The 17,551-nt window shown below is 36.9% G+C and overlaps 1 protein-coding gene across 1 annotated transcript; it reads left to right on the top strand.

Moving 5' to 3' along the window:
- Positions 1–3,846: 3,846 nt before the first annotated feature.
- Positions 3,847–17,360, top strand: LOC149789574 (GTPase IMAP family member 8-like). The gene is made up of 2 exons (XM_089972787.1): positions 3,847–4,727; positions 16,442–17,360. Exons 1-2 carry the CDS (start codon positions 3,847–3,849, stop codon positions 17,358–17,360), a joined length of 1,800 nt encoding a protein of 599 aa, XP_089828913.1.
- Positions 17,361–17,551: the final 191 nt, after the last annotated feature.

Genomic DNA, 17,551 nt, shown 5'->3' with positions numbered 1-17,551 from the left:
TAGCAATATGACTGAAAGATTGTTAAAGCTACGTTAAAATCAAATCCAAATTATATACTATTATTAAGTAACTGCAACCGTCATAAGGGTTTCGTCTACAGTTGTTATTTAGGGCAATTACATCCTTATTTGAATATATATCTTGTTGTTATTGACTGACTGATGACTTTATTGATTGACTGATTGTCGTGCAATTAGACTTTAGTAGGACTAATCCACCCCTTTGGAGATCATACTGTAATACATCTGGAGTATGCACATTTGGTTATAGATCCCCGTCGTAAGGAATTCTTGGATTTGTGGGATTACTTATTTGATTGTTAGAACTCGGTGCAATGGAAATATTCCTTGGCCTGAAACAATTAGCCAGTTAATAGAAGCAAACGTCACAGAGTCAAGTGTTGTGAGTTTCCATGATGCCATGATGCCAGGACTACTTTGAATTCAGGTCAAAAGCGGCAGAGTGTCTCTGGAGTAGCATAGTCTCTATTAAAACCTAGTGGTGTATATAGGTGGTGTGAGTTAAATGAAAGTATTTACGGTAGGAGGCTGGTAAATTACACAAATGAACAATCAAGAAGTGAATCGGAAGATACCGTTTATGTCGCAATGGTGGCAAATGTGATGCAGTTGTACTGGCGAAATGTGCATTGAAACCATAAATTGACTGGACTAAGGTGGCGTAGTAAAAATAGTTCACTCTGTTAAGGGATAGTTGTATAGTTTCTACGGCGTGAACTGCTGGCCGTAGGGAAATTTCATGAAGAGAAACCATGCAGATGTGCGGTATATATATATATATATATATATATATATATATATATATATATATATATATATATATATATATATATATATATATATATATATTTGGCAAGTTGTGAGATTTGTGATCTTGGAATGATTAGCGCAAAAATTTATGTATAGTATTGATCCGTCGGACTCCCTAATTTACAACTGAAGCTGTATGAAGTCTTTGGAAATTTGGGGTAAACTTATGGCTTCTAGCGGAATCGCGCCAGGGTTTGACACCGCTAGGTCAAGCAAATACCCCTGGCTTGTAACAATACCACTTTGCTGGATTTGAGTATGTATGGCAGGAAACTCGCCTTATCAGCAATGAATATTTGCCTTTTGACAAAAGAAAGTAAAATCTTCGTTGCATAATACGCGTACGAATCTCTCTCTCTCTCTCTCTGTCTCTCTCTGTCTCTCTGTCCCTCTCTCTCTCTCTCTGTGTCTCTCTCTCTCTCTCTCTCTCTCTCTCTCTCTCTGGCATTCTCAAGGTTCACCTTCCAGATGAGTTAGTTTATACATTTGCTAATTCAAGGTACATCGTAAAGGTGTCTTGTATCGCTGATTTGAAATTTTAAGCAGATTTTCTTCCGCGTCGCCTTCTGTGTAAAACATAAGGAAAAACGACTAAATGAGTCTAGCGCGGCTCTAAATAACGGTTCTTTTAAGTTTTAAATACAAGTTTCTCCAGTAGACCATCCTGAGCATTTTGGCTATTGTTGAAAAAAACTCTTTAAATATGGGTAAAAAAAATATAGACTAACGCCTTCTGTTTATATTTATGTGTTGTTTTAATAAGACTTCGTTTACAACATAACTATTTATACAAATAATATGTTAAGTGAAGTCATCAAATCACCAAATGAAACAAGTACATGCATTTAACAGAACATTGAATGCATACAGTGTATGATTGGTTGCACGTGATGTAGCAGGTCTTCAGAGCGCGAGACCGCTCCGGTGGCCTAGTGGTTAGAGCGTCCGCCTCGGATGCGGGAGGTCGTGGGTTCGATCCCCGGCCGAGTCATACCAAAGACTTACAAAAATGGTACTAACAGCTGCCTCGCGTGGCGCTCAGCATTAAGAGGTTAGTGCTAGGACTGGTCGGCCCGGTGTCAGGATAATGTGACTGGGTGGGACATCATGCTACATGTCTGCGGCATGATGCCCCAGTGCTAGACATCACTATAAACTGCCATGTTGCAGACATCGTAGCGATATGACTGAAAAATTGTTAAAGCTACGTTAAAAATCCAAATCACATCACATCACACTTAGAGCGCGATAATGAAAAACATATTGCTGTAATTAAATGGTTCATATTGGGACTGATCATCTTGATGATAAACCTCTATATAGTATATTTATCGTTATATATATTTACTGAAGTTCTGTGCGTATAACTTCCAAATTCGGTTAGTGTTAATTCGATCTCACCTTAGCGGAATTTTTCACTTGTTCACATATGTTGTCTCCTGTTTGAATACTAAATAGGCAAATGATGAAATAGGGGCGGATATAACTCAATAATCATAAAATAAATTTTGCATATCAAGGATGTCTTTTCAATATCTTTACGTGTGTAAAATCTCGCCGCAAACAGGACGTTTTAACTTTACAGATGGGTCGGGTAATTAGTAAATTTCGGTACAAATATACAATGAATGTATGCGGATTTCTAATAGCTTTTTGATGCACTTCTTTCGAACATGTAGATTTATTTGCATGTATATGACGTGTATGGTATGAATGTATCGTGCGTTTCCCAACACTATTGTCTCACAAGAATGAAATATTTAAAAAAAAATGCCAGGGACTTTTTTATATACCAGCGTTTCTTTTTATAGTTTTACTAAGTTGTTGGTCTTTGATGCTTGGGTCTAAAGGGAGATAATACGTTGTTGTTGTTGTTGTTGTAGGGTTTAACGCCATTTTTCAGCACACGATAGGCTATACATGGCGGCCAGTATTAATGGTGGAGGAAGAACCCGGGAAATACATGGAAAGAACCACCGACCTTCGAGAAGCAAATGGCAAGCTTTCTCACATACCCACATTGGTCGAATCCGAGACTCGAACCCACGCAGACAGAAGTGAGATAGCAGTGACGGAGAGCGCTTTAGACCACTCGGCCACTCGGGGCCCCGAGATAATACGTATTTGCAACGTGTAATTTGATACCGCAGATCTCTCTCTACAAGTTTTTTACCAGGCAATCGAGAACATGGATTCGGGCGTGTGTATCTCCAGCTTTGGAAGAAAGATTCACTCCGACCAATCACGAACAATCACTAAGCGTGTAAACGGGGACCTTCCTACAAATCATGATTTTACGTTATTCTAGGCTAAAAGTGTTGGCAGAAGCAAGCTTTTACCATTTTACCAACCGAGGGTACGTTGATGTGTAATCACATGAATGTCCTCGGTTTACACCATATACCACACACACACACACACACACACACACACACACATATATACATACATACATACATACATACATATATATATATATATATATATATATATATATATATATATATATATATATATATATATATATATATATATATATATATATATATATATATATATATATATATATATATATAGGTTGCCATTAACGTTTGGTCATGATTATTGACAGCAAGGGAGCGTAATTTTTAAACAACATTTTCATCATTAACATTTTTCCAAGATCGTACATTATAGTGAAGATAATGATCATTTTCAAAATCATGTTTACTAGGATCTGAGTTCAGGAACATGTTTTTGCGCTAAAGGTCAGGTAACAATCTGTTTATAAAGAAGACTATATAATTCCTCTCTGTAATAATTTTATAAGATGTATAATCGATCTGTAATATCGAATAAGGTGTATAAATAATAAAAAAAATGTTATCAAAAGAATCGCAGCTATGACACGTTGCTGGTAATGAAATTATCAAAGTTACGTCTTTGTATCTATTAACTAAAGCATGCATAAATATGTTGAATGTACTATTGCATTTTCTCTATAGGTTCATTAATATCAATCCAACTGGTGCAAATATGGCTCAGAAGAAATCAGAACTTCGATTTATTTTGCTGGGTAAAACCGGGGCCGGAAAAAGCGCAACTGGAAATTTTATATTAAAGAAGAAAGCTTTCGAATCCAAACACAGTTTCAATTCAGTAACACAGGAACTATCAGTAGGTAAGGCGTTTCTAGATCTTGCTGAGAGAAACGTAACTGTTGTGGATACTCCAGGATTATTTGACAACAAGAGGCCAATGCTTCAAACAGCAATGCAGATTCAAGAATCTCTCAGTTATATAAAACCCGGACCGCAAGCTTTTCTACTTGTAATAAAGCCTGGGAGATTCACGGATGAAGAGGAACAAACCCTAGGGCTCCTGAGAATGATGTTCGGTAAACAACTTTTGAATCACACAATTGTCATTTTTACTCACGAAGATCAAATTCACGCAGGAGGATTTAGGGATATCATTAATGAGAACAGCAGTCTTAAGGATTTACTTGATGAATGCGGTAGACGATATATAACTCTAAATAACTTAGAAGGCAATAATGAAGTGATGAATGGAAAGTTAGAGAGATTACTGAGACTCACAAACGAAATCTCTGACAATGGTAAGAGACCTTACGCTGAAAATATTAACATATATAGAAATGTCCTTCAAAAACACGTTAAAGAGTGGACTCTTAAACGCCTTACGGGTGAACAAATTAAAACAATCTTACGTGAGCAAGAAGAGGAGAGGCGACGTCAGATGTTCCACACGGGAGCTAAAGTAGTCGCAGGAGCTGTAGTTGCAGCAGGGGCAGCAGTGTACGCTGCAGGACCAGTTGCTGCTGGTGCAGTCGCTGCACGTGTTATCGGTGGAGCAGTAGCAGTAGTGCCTTTGATCGGGAAAATATTCACACGCATTCCATAAAGCGTCGGGTCCTATTCCATATAGTTCGAATTTAGCTGTCTTGGTGAACCAGATTGTGCAATCCAATCTTCTTTTCATTTAAAACATAACATAAAAACGAGAATAAACGCAGCCATGGTCTTGATACTCGAAGTTTCAACAAAATGACGCACCTACATGACGAGAGGAATATCGTTCGGCTTCCATTGCATATCATTAGCTTATCCTACAATTACAAAGGATTGTAATCAACAGTGATATGGATAATTAAATTACAAATTATGAAAATTATGATTTCAATTAAAGGTGCAATAGGACGTACAGCATGGGTACAGTAAGGGCCCTATCATATAATTTTGTGCGGGATGGACGGAGGTCTAAGGTGGGGTTTGGGGAGTTTGATTTTCTTTATATCCTGGGTATATTCGTTTGCTTCATTACAAAACATTTTGTCATTAAGTGAAATGAGACGTGGGGAAATGTATATTTGACACAAAGCAGAGCAAGTAGTGACAGTTGTTTCCAACTTTGTCACAAAGAATTCTAATCCGTACCACAAGATGTATATTTCTGAAATGAACAATATTCCTGATAAATTGTAACTAGTCAAAGATTAAGCTCTCTTTCCTTGTCTATGATAGTCAAGATGCAATGACAATTTTCAGATGTGTATTTCCATATTTGGAAAAAAAGGCCAGAATGTAGAAAAGAGAAGAGATTACAGTCAAGGTCTATGCCAAAAAGCTAGCTTTAAATCTTGAATTGTGAAAGTACTAATCAGCATTAGTTTCTGAAACAAAGCAAATGAGATTACTGTAAAGGCAATCTAAAATCTAAAGGTGCTGACTAATTAAAACAATAAATTTAATTTGCTTTGTCCATTGACTTACAATGTCAAGTCTCTACTGTGGTTGAGATACAAGCATACGTCTGCATGACCTGCATCATAATATTGCAACAGTGTTTTGAAAATAAAGATTACAGTGATTCGCATTAAAGTTATAATGTTATAAGGTGTTGTTCTTAATTTTTGGGGTTTTATTTGCTTTTATTCCCTGTTTCTTAGATGTGTTTTTTAAATGGCCGTTACACCACTACCAGGTACACCTTTCTTCAAAATAATTCTGAAAAGCTGAAATAATGAAAGAAATATGCAAATGCATTGTGAAGTGCTTGTTTTTTTATAACACAAGAATGCGGGTAAAAGATGGAGTGATTTTGATATTTGAAGTTTCAACAAAATTACGCACCTACTTGGGATCGTTCTGCTTCCCTTGCATAGCATAAGCCTATCGCACCGTAACAGAGGGTTGTAATCACATGTGATATGGATAATTAAATCCCTACTGATAGCCATTGTTTAGTTCAATTAAATATGGCATACTGCATTTGTTCTGTAAGGAGCCACCCATACAATTTTGAGCGGTTGAGGGGTGATGACGGGGTTTGGGGATTTGGATTTTCTTACTCGTCTGTATGTATATGTTAACATCATTATAAAACCTCTTCTCTTCAAGTGAAATGAGGCGTGGGCTAATGTATTTTCCACACAAAGCAGAGCAAGAGAGCTGTTTCCAAATTTATCGCAAAGAATTAAAAAAATGCATTTGATCTGTCTCTAAGATAGACTTTACTTAACAAATGTTCTACAAAAATCAAATCAGTATCCACTTTGAACACCTTTATAAAATATTTGATAGAATGATCATCAACAAAAATAATTTTCGTACTTTTGATAATGTTGTTTATATCAGTCACGCCACATATATAATCCAGAATTTAAATAAGTGGAACAAGTACAATGCTGGCACACACCGCCTTATATCGGTTAATATTGAAATCACCTTAGCCATTGCGTCCTCCACTCTTATCGAAACGAAACGGTCGATACTTATCGACGTAGGTCATATTATCACTATTGATCTGTACCAAAGTGATAACGAACTCATATGACTAAATTTACTCGCTATTTTGTCCTACACAACTTATCTTACCTGTGCCATGGAACTTTGTATCATGTTGATGGACCAGGAGAAGATCTGTACCAAAGTGATAACGAACTCATATGACTAAATTTACTCGCTATTTTGTCCTACACAACTTATCTTACCTGTGCCATGGAACTTTGTATCATGTTGATGGACGACTTTTCCGCATACAGGTCAACCCACAGTGTCCGTTTTTAGCGATGAAAATTTTGAAATAGTGACTTGTGTTTACTCGCTGAGGTCTTCAGCATTAGGAGACCGCTTAATCTGAGTTCTTTGGCCCTGGAATTCACCAAGTTAATTTACAGTGCTACTGTATTCAATATATTCACAGTGCAGAAGAACCATGTCAAGACGCTGTGCTCGTTATGGAATCAGACTTTGGCTTTTAGATTGATAATGAAAATATGTATTCATTAGTACTGTCCGCTCTATATAATGGAGAGTGTTATATATAGCTAATGCTTCGAATTTTATTCCAATTATCTTGAAATCCATACTGTCTTCACAAATAGCAATTTGTCAGGTGGTGTTTCAGGCTCGCGACATTGTATAACTGAATTAAATTATATTTTGCTGACATTAAACGATGAGAAACGTTCGAGTCTTAAATAATTAATTGCTTTTATTCTTGTCGCTTACATATTCACCATAATCCTCTTATACAGTCGTTTTAAGAAAATAATAACTTACCCACCATTACATTCCTCGCCCTCCCCATTTTGCAGCTAAAAGCCGCTATGGCAAACAAGTAAACGCATCGTCAAATATACAGAAACATGGGCAAAATATAGAGAAGAAAATAAATGCTGTCAAATTATATCAAAACATAAACAAATATGTTCTTTTGATTATATTTCCACTGCCCAGGGAAAATAATACCCCAGTCTCAGTAATATGTGTTGTTAGATGGAGATATCTAATATTTGTTCTTTCAATTACACTGGTCAACAGTGAAATCATTACTGACTTGAAAAGGCCCTAATCTGTAGTATTTTGGTGTGCCGAACACGAATATAACCGTGAAAAATTTGTATTGGCTCTCGTTTTGAAGATATTCATATACCTCATTTTCTATGTTTCACTGTGTAAATTTCTCCAGTAGGACTGCAGCAACATCCGGAATAATGATGTAACATTGCATAATACCATCATGCTCACATCATCCACAGTTGATTGCATCATTTTCTGATGCAATGCAATACTAATGCCATGCGGCTGCTGAAGTAAGTTGACGTCAGCAGTGTACTATACATGTGTAGGCCTATTATACTAATGCCAGGCGGCTGCTGAAGCTGACGTAAGCAGTGTACTATATAAAGCCCAATCAGATAGGTTCAGCATTTAAAATATTTTAGACGTTGTGCGAGACAGTTCAAGCTACTGTTACATAAAACTTATTATTTTATCCATTTACGTACAATAAAGAACAGTAATGCCTCGAAAGTGTGTTAATACCGCGGAGAATTTTTGCTATATTTGTGGGGAAGTGACATTTGCCAACCAGAAGAAAAGTATCAATTCTCAAGTGAAGAAGGCATATCATCTTTACTTCGGATGCAAGGTTGGTGACCAAGACAAGCCTTGGGCTCCGCTTATATGCTGTGCTACATGTACAACACAGCTTTCACAGTGGTTGAATTGCAAAAGGTCATCAATGCCGTTTGCAGTCCCAATGGTGTGGAGAGAGCCAAGCAACCACCTAAATGACTGTTACTTCTGCTTGGTTCCTCCTCTTTCCGGCGGAATAACGAAGCGAAAGAAGTCGAGAATAGTCTACCCAAACATTCCGTCTGCATTGAGACCAGTTCCACATGGTGAGGGACTTCCTATTCCAGAACCTCCAGCAGAATATTCTCTTGATTCATCTGACGAAGACAAAGGTGAGTCGACCTGTTCTTCTCCTGGTCCATCAGCATGCAGTGATCCAGATTTTCACTGTGGTGCATCATCAACCCCACACAGAATAACACAGGAAGAACTAAATGACCTGATTCGTGATTTGGACTTATCAAAGAACAAGGCAGAATTGCTAGGATCAAGACTCCAACAATGGAATCTTCTAGAAGAAGATGTCACAATTACTGCATATCGAAAGCGCCACCAGCAATTGGAGCCTTTCTTCAGAAAGGAAAGTAATCTGATATTCTGTTCCGATATTGAGGGCCTCATGAATGCTTTAAAAATCACTCATGACCCACAAGAATGGAGACTATTTGTGGACTCTTCGAAACTGAGTCTCAAGGCTGTGCTTTTGCACAATGGAAACATTCTTCCATCTATTCCAGTAGCGTATGCTGTCCACATGAAAGAGACATACGATAACTTAAGGCAGCTACTGAATTCCATTGAGTATAACAAGTACAGCTGGCACCTCTGTGGTGATTTGAAGGTAGTTGCCCTTTTAATGGGACTGCAGCAAGGATATACAAAATACATGTGTTTCTTATGCGAGTGGGATAGCCGAGCAAGGGAAATGCACTACATGAGGAAGGAATGGACTCACAGGCAGAATGTAGCCATTGGAGAGAAGAATATCCAACAGCCAGCTCTGGTTGAGGCTCAGAAAATCTTGCTACCACCCCTTCACATCAAACTAGGTTTGATGAAGAACTTCGTGAAAGCCATTGACCGGACTTTGCCAGCATTCCGATACCTGCATGAAAAATTCCCTCGACTCAGCGAAGCAAAGATTAAAGAGGGAGTTTTTGTGGGTCCTCAGATTCGAGAGCTTTTCAAAGATGACCGGTTCAACAACTTGCTGGAAGGTGACGCGAAACAAGCATGGAATGCTTTTCGCCTAGTTTCTACAAACTTCCTCGGAAATGTTAGGGCAGAAAACTATAAGGAACTAGTAGAAGACATGTTGATGAAGTATAAGAAACTTGGCTGCAATATGTCTCTAAAGATTCACTTCCTTCATTCCCATTTGGATTTCTTTCCTAGCAACTGTGGTATTCTTAGTGATGAACACGGCGAACGTTTTCATCAAGATATCGCAACAATGGAACAAAGATACCAGGGAAAATGGTCCACTACAATGCTGGCTGACTACTGCTGGACACTCCTCAGAGATGCTCCCGAACAGCTGTACAAGAGACAGGCGAAGAAATCTAAGATGTAGTCAATGACTTGATTTTTTATAGGTAGGCTATTACAGTTGACCTTTTACTATTGGAATGCATTTCGTTATGTAAACATCAATTTCTTGCAGATTACAAAAAAACTAGAGCCAATTTTGCAATTTGACTGTCATATTCGTGTTCAGCACATAAAAATTGATAAGAATTGACTAATTTTATTTCAGTAACATGACTTTTGTAAAAATTTGTTGTCCAGTGTTACCGTTTCCCAATAATAATTGTTAAAATCAGAAGACCAAAAAATAAATGTAGCATCAAATATGCGCTCTATATTTAACTGTTATCTACGGATAAATTGAGTCCTTATTACTTCTCATTTCATTCTTTAAACGGATTTTTTTTTGTAGCAGTTAATTGCCAGCCCAAATCGTGAGTGCTTCGTTTACATCAAGGCATAATAGAATGCTTTCATTTCATTGCTATGTGAGCAAGTTGAAGGTTCCAGACCCAACTAAATTCATTTGTGCTACCTGCCGAGTACAACAAAACCCCCCAAAACAAGGACAAGATTTCCTCCAGGAAAATAATCCCCTTGGACATCCACCCACCCATACATACACACACACACTAAAATGAAAGACAGGATATTATCCATCCCGCAGGCTAAGCCTTTAATCACTGTATACACACGTAACTATACGGGCCTATTTTGAAACGGGATACAAGAGAAAAAAAAGAAATGTGACATATCATAAATATACTTCATATATAATTTAATTACGGAATTTCATTTTTATAGGATATAATTATGGTTTAGTTTGTAAGCACTTATATCCTGGCGGAAAACAAGAAATGTGACATGTCATCAATATACCCACTATTTGATTTATTTATGGAATGATATGTATATCATTTAAATTATGACTTATCTTTAAAGCACTTCCCAAAACATAACAATATTGGTCAAATACAGAAGTCTCACTACTTATAATAGCGAGATAGCAAAGCACATGCACATGCAATTATTCTTTACATCATAACACTCATCATGCATCATAATATACTTGTCTGTTAATATCTAACATCTTGCCCTATATACGCCTTCTATCTACTAAAACCGACAAAAACCGTCAGAGGGTCCAAGCCGGCACATTAAAATGTATATTTATCATTGGTTTGCACAGTTTAAATGGGTCAAACTTAGAGTGGGGGAGGTGATTACGACCTATATTTCATTTAGCCAGACAGGTTTTGTCCAAAGGGGTATATTTTCATGGTGGTATTTGGTGCTGAAAGGATTTTATCCAACACCTGATATCGATAATGGAGGTGGAGTGTATGCACACAAAAAAAGAGGATAAAGGCGACACGTTTCTGTAACAATCACATCTGGATCTTTACAGACTAAGGTACATTGTACATCTGTCAGAGTCCCGTTAGTGTGATTGAACAGAAACAGGTTATTATCCTAAACCTAGTAAGCTGGTAGTTGATACATATTAAAACCGTCCAAATTAAAATCTAATATAACATTTTCCAACTGATGGTATATAAGGAGGAATCTCTCTTTGACAAGTCCACTCAATAAAATGAGCTTTATAAAAGAATTTTATAGATAACAAAGATCGCTGTACGCTTATCAAGACAGTATGAATGGAGGCTTTAACACTATCGCACTAGGAATATATATATATATATATATATATATATATATATATATATATATATATATATATATATATATGATGTTGTAAGCAGCCTTTTACTGAATCACAGCAATATAATTTCAAGTGTGAATTCATTATAACTTTCAATGAATGTCTCTGTTCAAGAGTTTCATTAGGTCTCCTTTGAATTTCCGGAGAACACAATCACTGTAATTCAATAACTTGAAGAGAAGGATTCCCCGGCAAAAAGAAATACTGGACACGACAGCTAATACAAATCGATTTTTTCTAGAGCTGACAGCACACATTACTCTTCCGATCTGTGCCAACATTATATCGTCTATTGCCTGATCTCAGGTCACAATTTAGTATTATCTAATGGAAAAGAACCTTATACAACGACCCTAATTTTTCCAAAATTACACACTACTAGTTATTATTAGAATTATATTACTAAAATAAGCAATATAGCACTTGAAGTATGTCAGGTAGATCAGGTAAATTCCTATACTCTTGACCTTGACGCAAATAAACATATTTATTATATTAATAATAACCCTGATTTTAAAGCCATGCATATAGAGAATACTGCTGTAATGTATTAGTTGTTTACATGATACAATTAAAAACAATACGCTACAATAGCATATAATGAAATAAAAATGGGATTGTCAATTCTAAGGAATATGAAATTAAGCAATGCAAGCGAGGACGAACACGTTTACACAACTATTCTGTATAATCCATGCAAACTAAGAACACACACTATTTGACAAAATCATGGAGACCGTGGACATTGGTACATTATGACCAACGAGGACATGTTTGTATATCTAGTCCAGTCTTAACAATTAATACGACCGCTCAGGTGACCTAGTTGTTAGAGCGTCCGCCTCTGATGCGGGAGGTCGCTGGTTCGAACCAAAGCCGATTCATAGCAAGGACATAAAAATGGTACCAACAGCTGCCTCGCTATGCGCTCAGCATTAAGAGGTTAGTGTTAGGACCAGTTGGCCTGGTGTTAGAATAATGTGACCGCGTGGGACATCATGCTACATGTCTGAGCGTGATGCTCCAGTGTTCGACATTACTATAAACCGCCACACTGCAGACATCTTAGCAATATGACTGAAAGATTGTTAAAGCTACGTTAAAATCAAGTCCAAATTATATACTATTATTAAGTAACTGCAACCGTCATAAGGGTTTCGTCTACAATTGTTATTTAGGGCAATTACATCCTTATTTGAATATATATCTTGCTGTTATTGACTGACTGATGACTTTATTGATTGACTGATTGTCGTGCAATTAGACTTTAGTAGGACTAATCCACCCCTTTGGAGATCATACTGTAATACATCTGGAGTATGCACATTTGGTTATAGATCCCCGTCGTAAGGAATTCTTGGATTTGTGGGATTACTTATTTGATTGTTAGAACTCGGTGCAATGGAAATATTCCTTGGCCTGAAACAATTAGCCAGTTAATAGAAGCAAACGTCACAGAGTCAAGTGTTGTGAGTTTCCATGATGCCATGATGCCAGGACTACTTTGAATTCAGGTCAAAAGCGGCAGAGTGTCTCTGGAGTAGCATAGTCTCTATTAAAACCTAGTGGTGTATATAGGTGGTGTGAGTGCAGTGAAAGTATTTACGGTAGGAGGCTGGTAAATTACACAAATGAACAATCAAGAAGTGAATCGGAAGATACCGTTTATGTCGCAATGGTTGCAAATGTGATGCAGTTGTACTGGCGAAATGTGCATTGAAACCATAAACTGACTGGACTAAGGTGGCGTAGTAAAAATAGTTCACTCTGTTAAGGGATAGTTGTATAGTTTCTACGGCGTGAACTGCTGGCCGTAGGGAAATTTCATGAAGAGAAACCATGCAGATGTGCGGTATATATATATATATATATATATATATATATATATATATATATATATATATATATATATATATATATATATATATATATATATATATATATATATATATATATATATATATATATATATATATATATATATATATATATATATATATATATATATATATATATATATATATATATATATATATATATATATTTAGCAAGTCGTGAGATTTATGATCTTGGAATGATTAGCGCAAAATGTTATGTATAGTATTGACCCGTCGGACTCTCTAATTTACAACTGAAGCTGTATGAAGTCTTTGGAAATTTGGGGTAAACTTATGGCTTCTAGCGGAATCGCGCCAGGGTTTGACACCGCTAGGTCAAGCAAATACCCCTGGCTTGTAACAATACTACTTTGCTGGATTTGAGTATGTATGGCAGGAAACTCGCCTTATCAGCAATGAATATTTGCCTTTTGACAAAAGAAAGTAAAATCTTCGTTGCATAATACGCGTACGAATCTCTCTCTCTCTGTCTGTCTGTCTGTCTGTCTGTCTGTCTGTCTCTCTCTCTCTCTCTCTCTCTGGCATTCTCAAGGTTCACCTTCCAGATGAGTTAGTTTATACATTTGCTAATTCAAGGTACATCGTAAAGGTGTCTTGTATCGCTGATTTGAAATTTTAAGCAGTTTTTCTTCCGCGTCGCCTTCTGTGTAAAACATAAGGAAAAACGACTAAATGAGTCTAGCGCAGCTCTAAATAACGGTTCTTTTAAGTTTTAAATACAAGTTTCTCCAGTAGACCATCCTGAGCATTTTGGCTATTGTTGAAAAAAACTCTTTAAATATGGGTAAAAAAATATAGACTAACGCCTTGTGTTTATATTTATGTGTTGTTTTAATAAGACTTCGTTTACAACATAACTATTTATACAAATAATATGTTAAGTGAAGTCATCAAATCATCAAATGAAACAAGTACATGCATTTAACAGAACATGTTGCATACAGTGTATGATTGGTTGCACGTGATGTAGCAGGTCTTCAGAGCGCGAGACCGCTCCGGTGGCCTAGTGGTTAGAGCGTCCTCCTCGGATGCGGGAGGTCGTGGGTTCGATCCCCGGCCGAGTCATACCAAAGACTTACAAAAATGGTACTAACAGCTGCCTCGCGTGGCGCTCAGCATTAAGAGGTTAGTGCTAGGACTGGTCGGCCCGGTGTCAGGATAATGTGACTGGGTGGGACATCATGCTACATGTCTGCGGCATGATGCCCCAGTGCTAGACATCACTATAAACTGCCACGTTGCAGACATCGTAGCGATATGACTGAAAAATTGTTAAAGCTACGTTAAAAATCCAAATCACATCACATCACACTTAGAGCGCGATAATGAAAAACATATTGCTGTAATTAAATGGTTCATATTGGGACTGATCATCTTGATGATAAACCTCTATATAGTATATTTATCGTTATATATATTTACTGAAGTTCTGTGCGTATAACTTCCAAATTCGTTTAGTGTTAATTCGATCTCACCTTAGCGGAATTTTTCACTTGTTCACATATGTTGTCTCCTGTTTGAATACTAAATAGGCAAATGATGAAATAGGGGCGGATATAACTCAATAATCATAAAATAGATTTTGCATATCAAGGATGTCTTTTCAATATCTTTACGTGTGTAAAATCTCGCCGCAAACAGGACGTTTTAACTTTACAGATGGGTCGGGTAATTAGTAAATTTCGGTACAAATATACAATGAATGTATGCGGATTTCTAATAGCTTTTTGATGCACTTCTTTCGAACATGTCGTAGATTTATTTACATGTATATGACGTGTATGGTATGAATGTATCGTGCGTTTCCCAACACTATTGTCTCACAAGAATGAAATATTTAAAAAAAAATGCCAGGGACTTTTTTATATACCAGCGTTTCTTTTTATAGTTTTACTAAGTTGTTGGTCTTTGATGCTTGGGTCTAAAGGGAGATAATACGTTGTTGTTGTTGTTGTTGTAGGGTTTAACGCCATTTTTCAGCACACGATAGGCTATACATGGCGGCCAGTATTAATGGTGGAGGAAGAACCCGGGAAATACATGGAAAGAACCACCGACCTTCGAGAAGCAAATGGCAAGCTTTCTCACATACCCACATTGGTCGAATCCGAGACTCGAACCCACGCAGACAGAAGTGAGATAGCAGTGACGGAGAGCGCTTTAGACCACTCGGCCACTCGGGGCCCCGAGATAATACGTATTTGCAACGTGTAATTTGATACCGCAGATCTCTCTCTACAAGTTTTTTACCAGGCAATCGAGAACATGGATTCGGGCGTGTGTATCTCCAGCTTTGGAAGAAAGATTCATTCCGACCAATCGCGAACAATCACTAAGCGTGTAAACGGGGACCTTCCTACAAATCATGATTTTACGTTATTTTAGGCTAAAAGTGTTGGCAGAAGCAAGCTTTTACCATTTTACCAACCGAGGGTACGTTGGTGTGTAATCACATGAATGTCCTCGGTTTACACCATATACCACATACACACACACATACACACATATATACATACATATATATATATATATATATATATATATATATATATATATATATATATATATATATATATATATATATATATATATATATATATATATATATATATATATATATATATATATATATATGTTGCCATTAACGTTTGGTCATGATTATTGACAGCAAGGGAGCGTAATTTTTAAACAACATTTTCATCATTAACATTTTTCCAAGATCGTACATTATAGTGAAGATAATGATCATTTTCAAAATCATGTTTACTAGGATCTGAGTTCAGGAACATGTTTTTGCGCTAAAGGTCAGGTAACAATCTGTTTATAAAGAAGACTATATAATTCCTCTCTGTAATAATTTTATAAGATGTATAATCGATCTGTAATATCGAATAAGGTGTATAAATAATAAAAAAAATGTTATCAAAAGAATCGCAGCTATGACACGTTGCTGGTAATGAAATTATCAAAGTTACGTCTTTTTATCTATTAACTAAAGCATGCATAAATATGTTGAATGTACTATTGCATTTTCTCTATAGGTTCATTAATATCAATCCAACTGGTACAAATATGGCTCAGAAGAAATCAGAACTTCGATTTATTTTGCTGGGTAAAACCGGGGCCGGAAAAAGCGCAACTGGAAATTTTATATTAAAGAAGAAAGCTTTCGAATCCAAATACAGTTTATATTCAGTAACACAGGAACTATCAGTAGGTAAGGCGTTTCTAGATCTTGCTGAGAGAAACGTAACTGTTGTGGATACTCCAGGATTATTTGACAACAAGAGGCCAATGCTTCAAACAGCAATGCAGATTCAAGAATCTCTCAGTTATATAAAACCCGGACCGCAAGCTTTTCTACTTGTAATAAAGCCTGAGAGATTCACGGATGAAATGGAACAAACCCTAGGGCTCCTGAGAATGATGTTCGGTAAACAACTTTTGAATCACACAATTGTCATTTTTACTCACGAAGATCAAATTCACGCAGGAGGATTTAGGGATATCATTAATGAGAACAGCAGTCTTAAGGATTTACTTGATGAATGCGGTAGACGATATATAACTCTAAATAACTTAGAAGGCAATAATGAAGTGATGAATGGAAAGTTAGAGAGATTACTGAGACTCACAAACGAAATCTCTGACAATGGTAAGAGACCTTACGCTGAAAATATTAACATATATAGAAATGTCCTTCAAAAACACGTTAAAGAGTGGACTCTTAAACGCCTTACGGGTGAACAAATTAAAACAATCTTACGTGAGCAAGAAGAGGAGAGGCGACGTCAGATGTTCCACACGGGAGCTAAAGTAGTCGCAGGAGCTGTAGTTGCAGCAGGGGCAGCAGTGTACGCTGCAGGACCAGTTGCTGCTGGTGCAGTCGCTGCACGTGTTATCGGTGGAGCAGTAGCAGTAGTGCCTTTGATCGGGAAAATATTCACACGCATTCCATAAAGCGTCGGGTCCTATTCCATATAGTTCGAATTTAGCTGTCTTGGTGAACCAGATTGTGCAATCCAATCTTCTTTTCATTTAAAACATAACATAAAAACGAGAATAAACGCAGCCATGGTCTTGATACTCGAAGTTTCAACAAAATGACGCACCTACATGACGAGAGGAATATCGTTCGGCTTCCATTGCAT

This window comes from Sinohyriopsis cumingii, chromosome 10 (assembly GCF_028554795.1).
Source record: "Sinohyriopsis cumingii isolate HCF-2022 chromosome 10, ASM2855479v2, whole genome shotgun sequence".
In the NCBI taxonomy this organism is placed as follows: Eukaryota; Metazoa; Mollusca; class Bivalvia; order Unionida; family Unionidae; genus Sinohyriopsis; species Sinohyriopsis cumingii.
This window is presented reverse-complemented; position numbering and strand designations above follow the sequence as displayed.

Coding starts and splice junctions, on each gene's coding strand:
- LOC149789574 (XM_089972787.1), top strand. CDS start 3,847: ATGGCTCAGAAGAAATCAGAACTTCGATTTATTTTGCTGGGTAAAACC. Junction 4,728..16,441: donor GGGAAAATATTCACACGCAT/TCCATAAAGCGT, acceptor TTTTCTCTATAG/GTTCATTAATATCAATCCAA.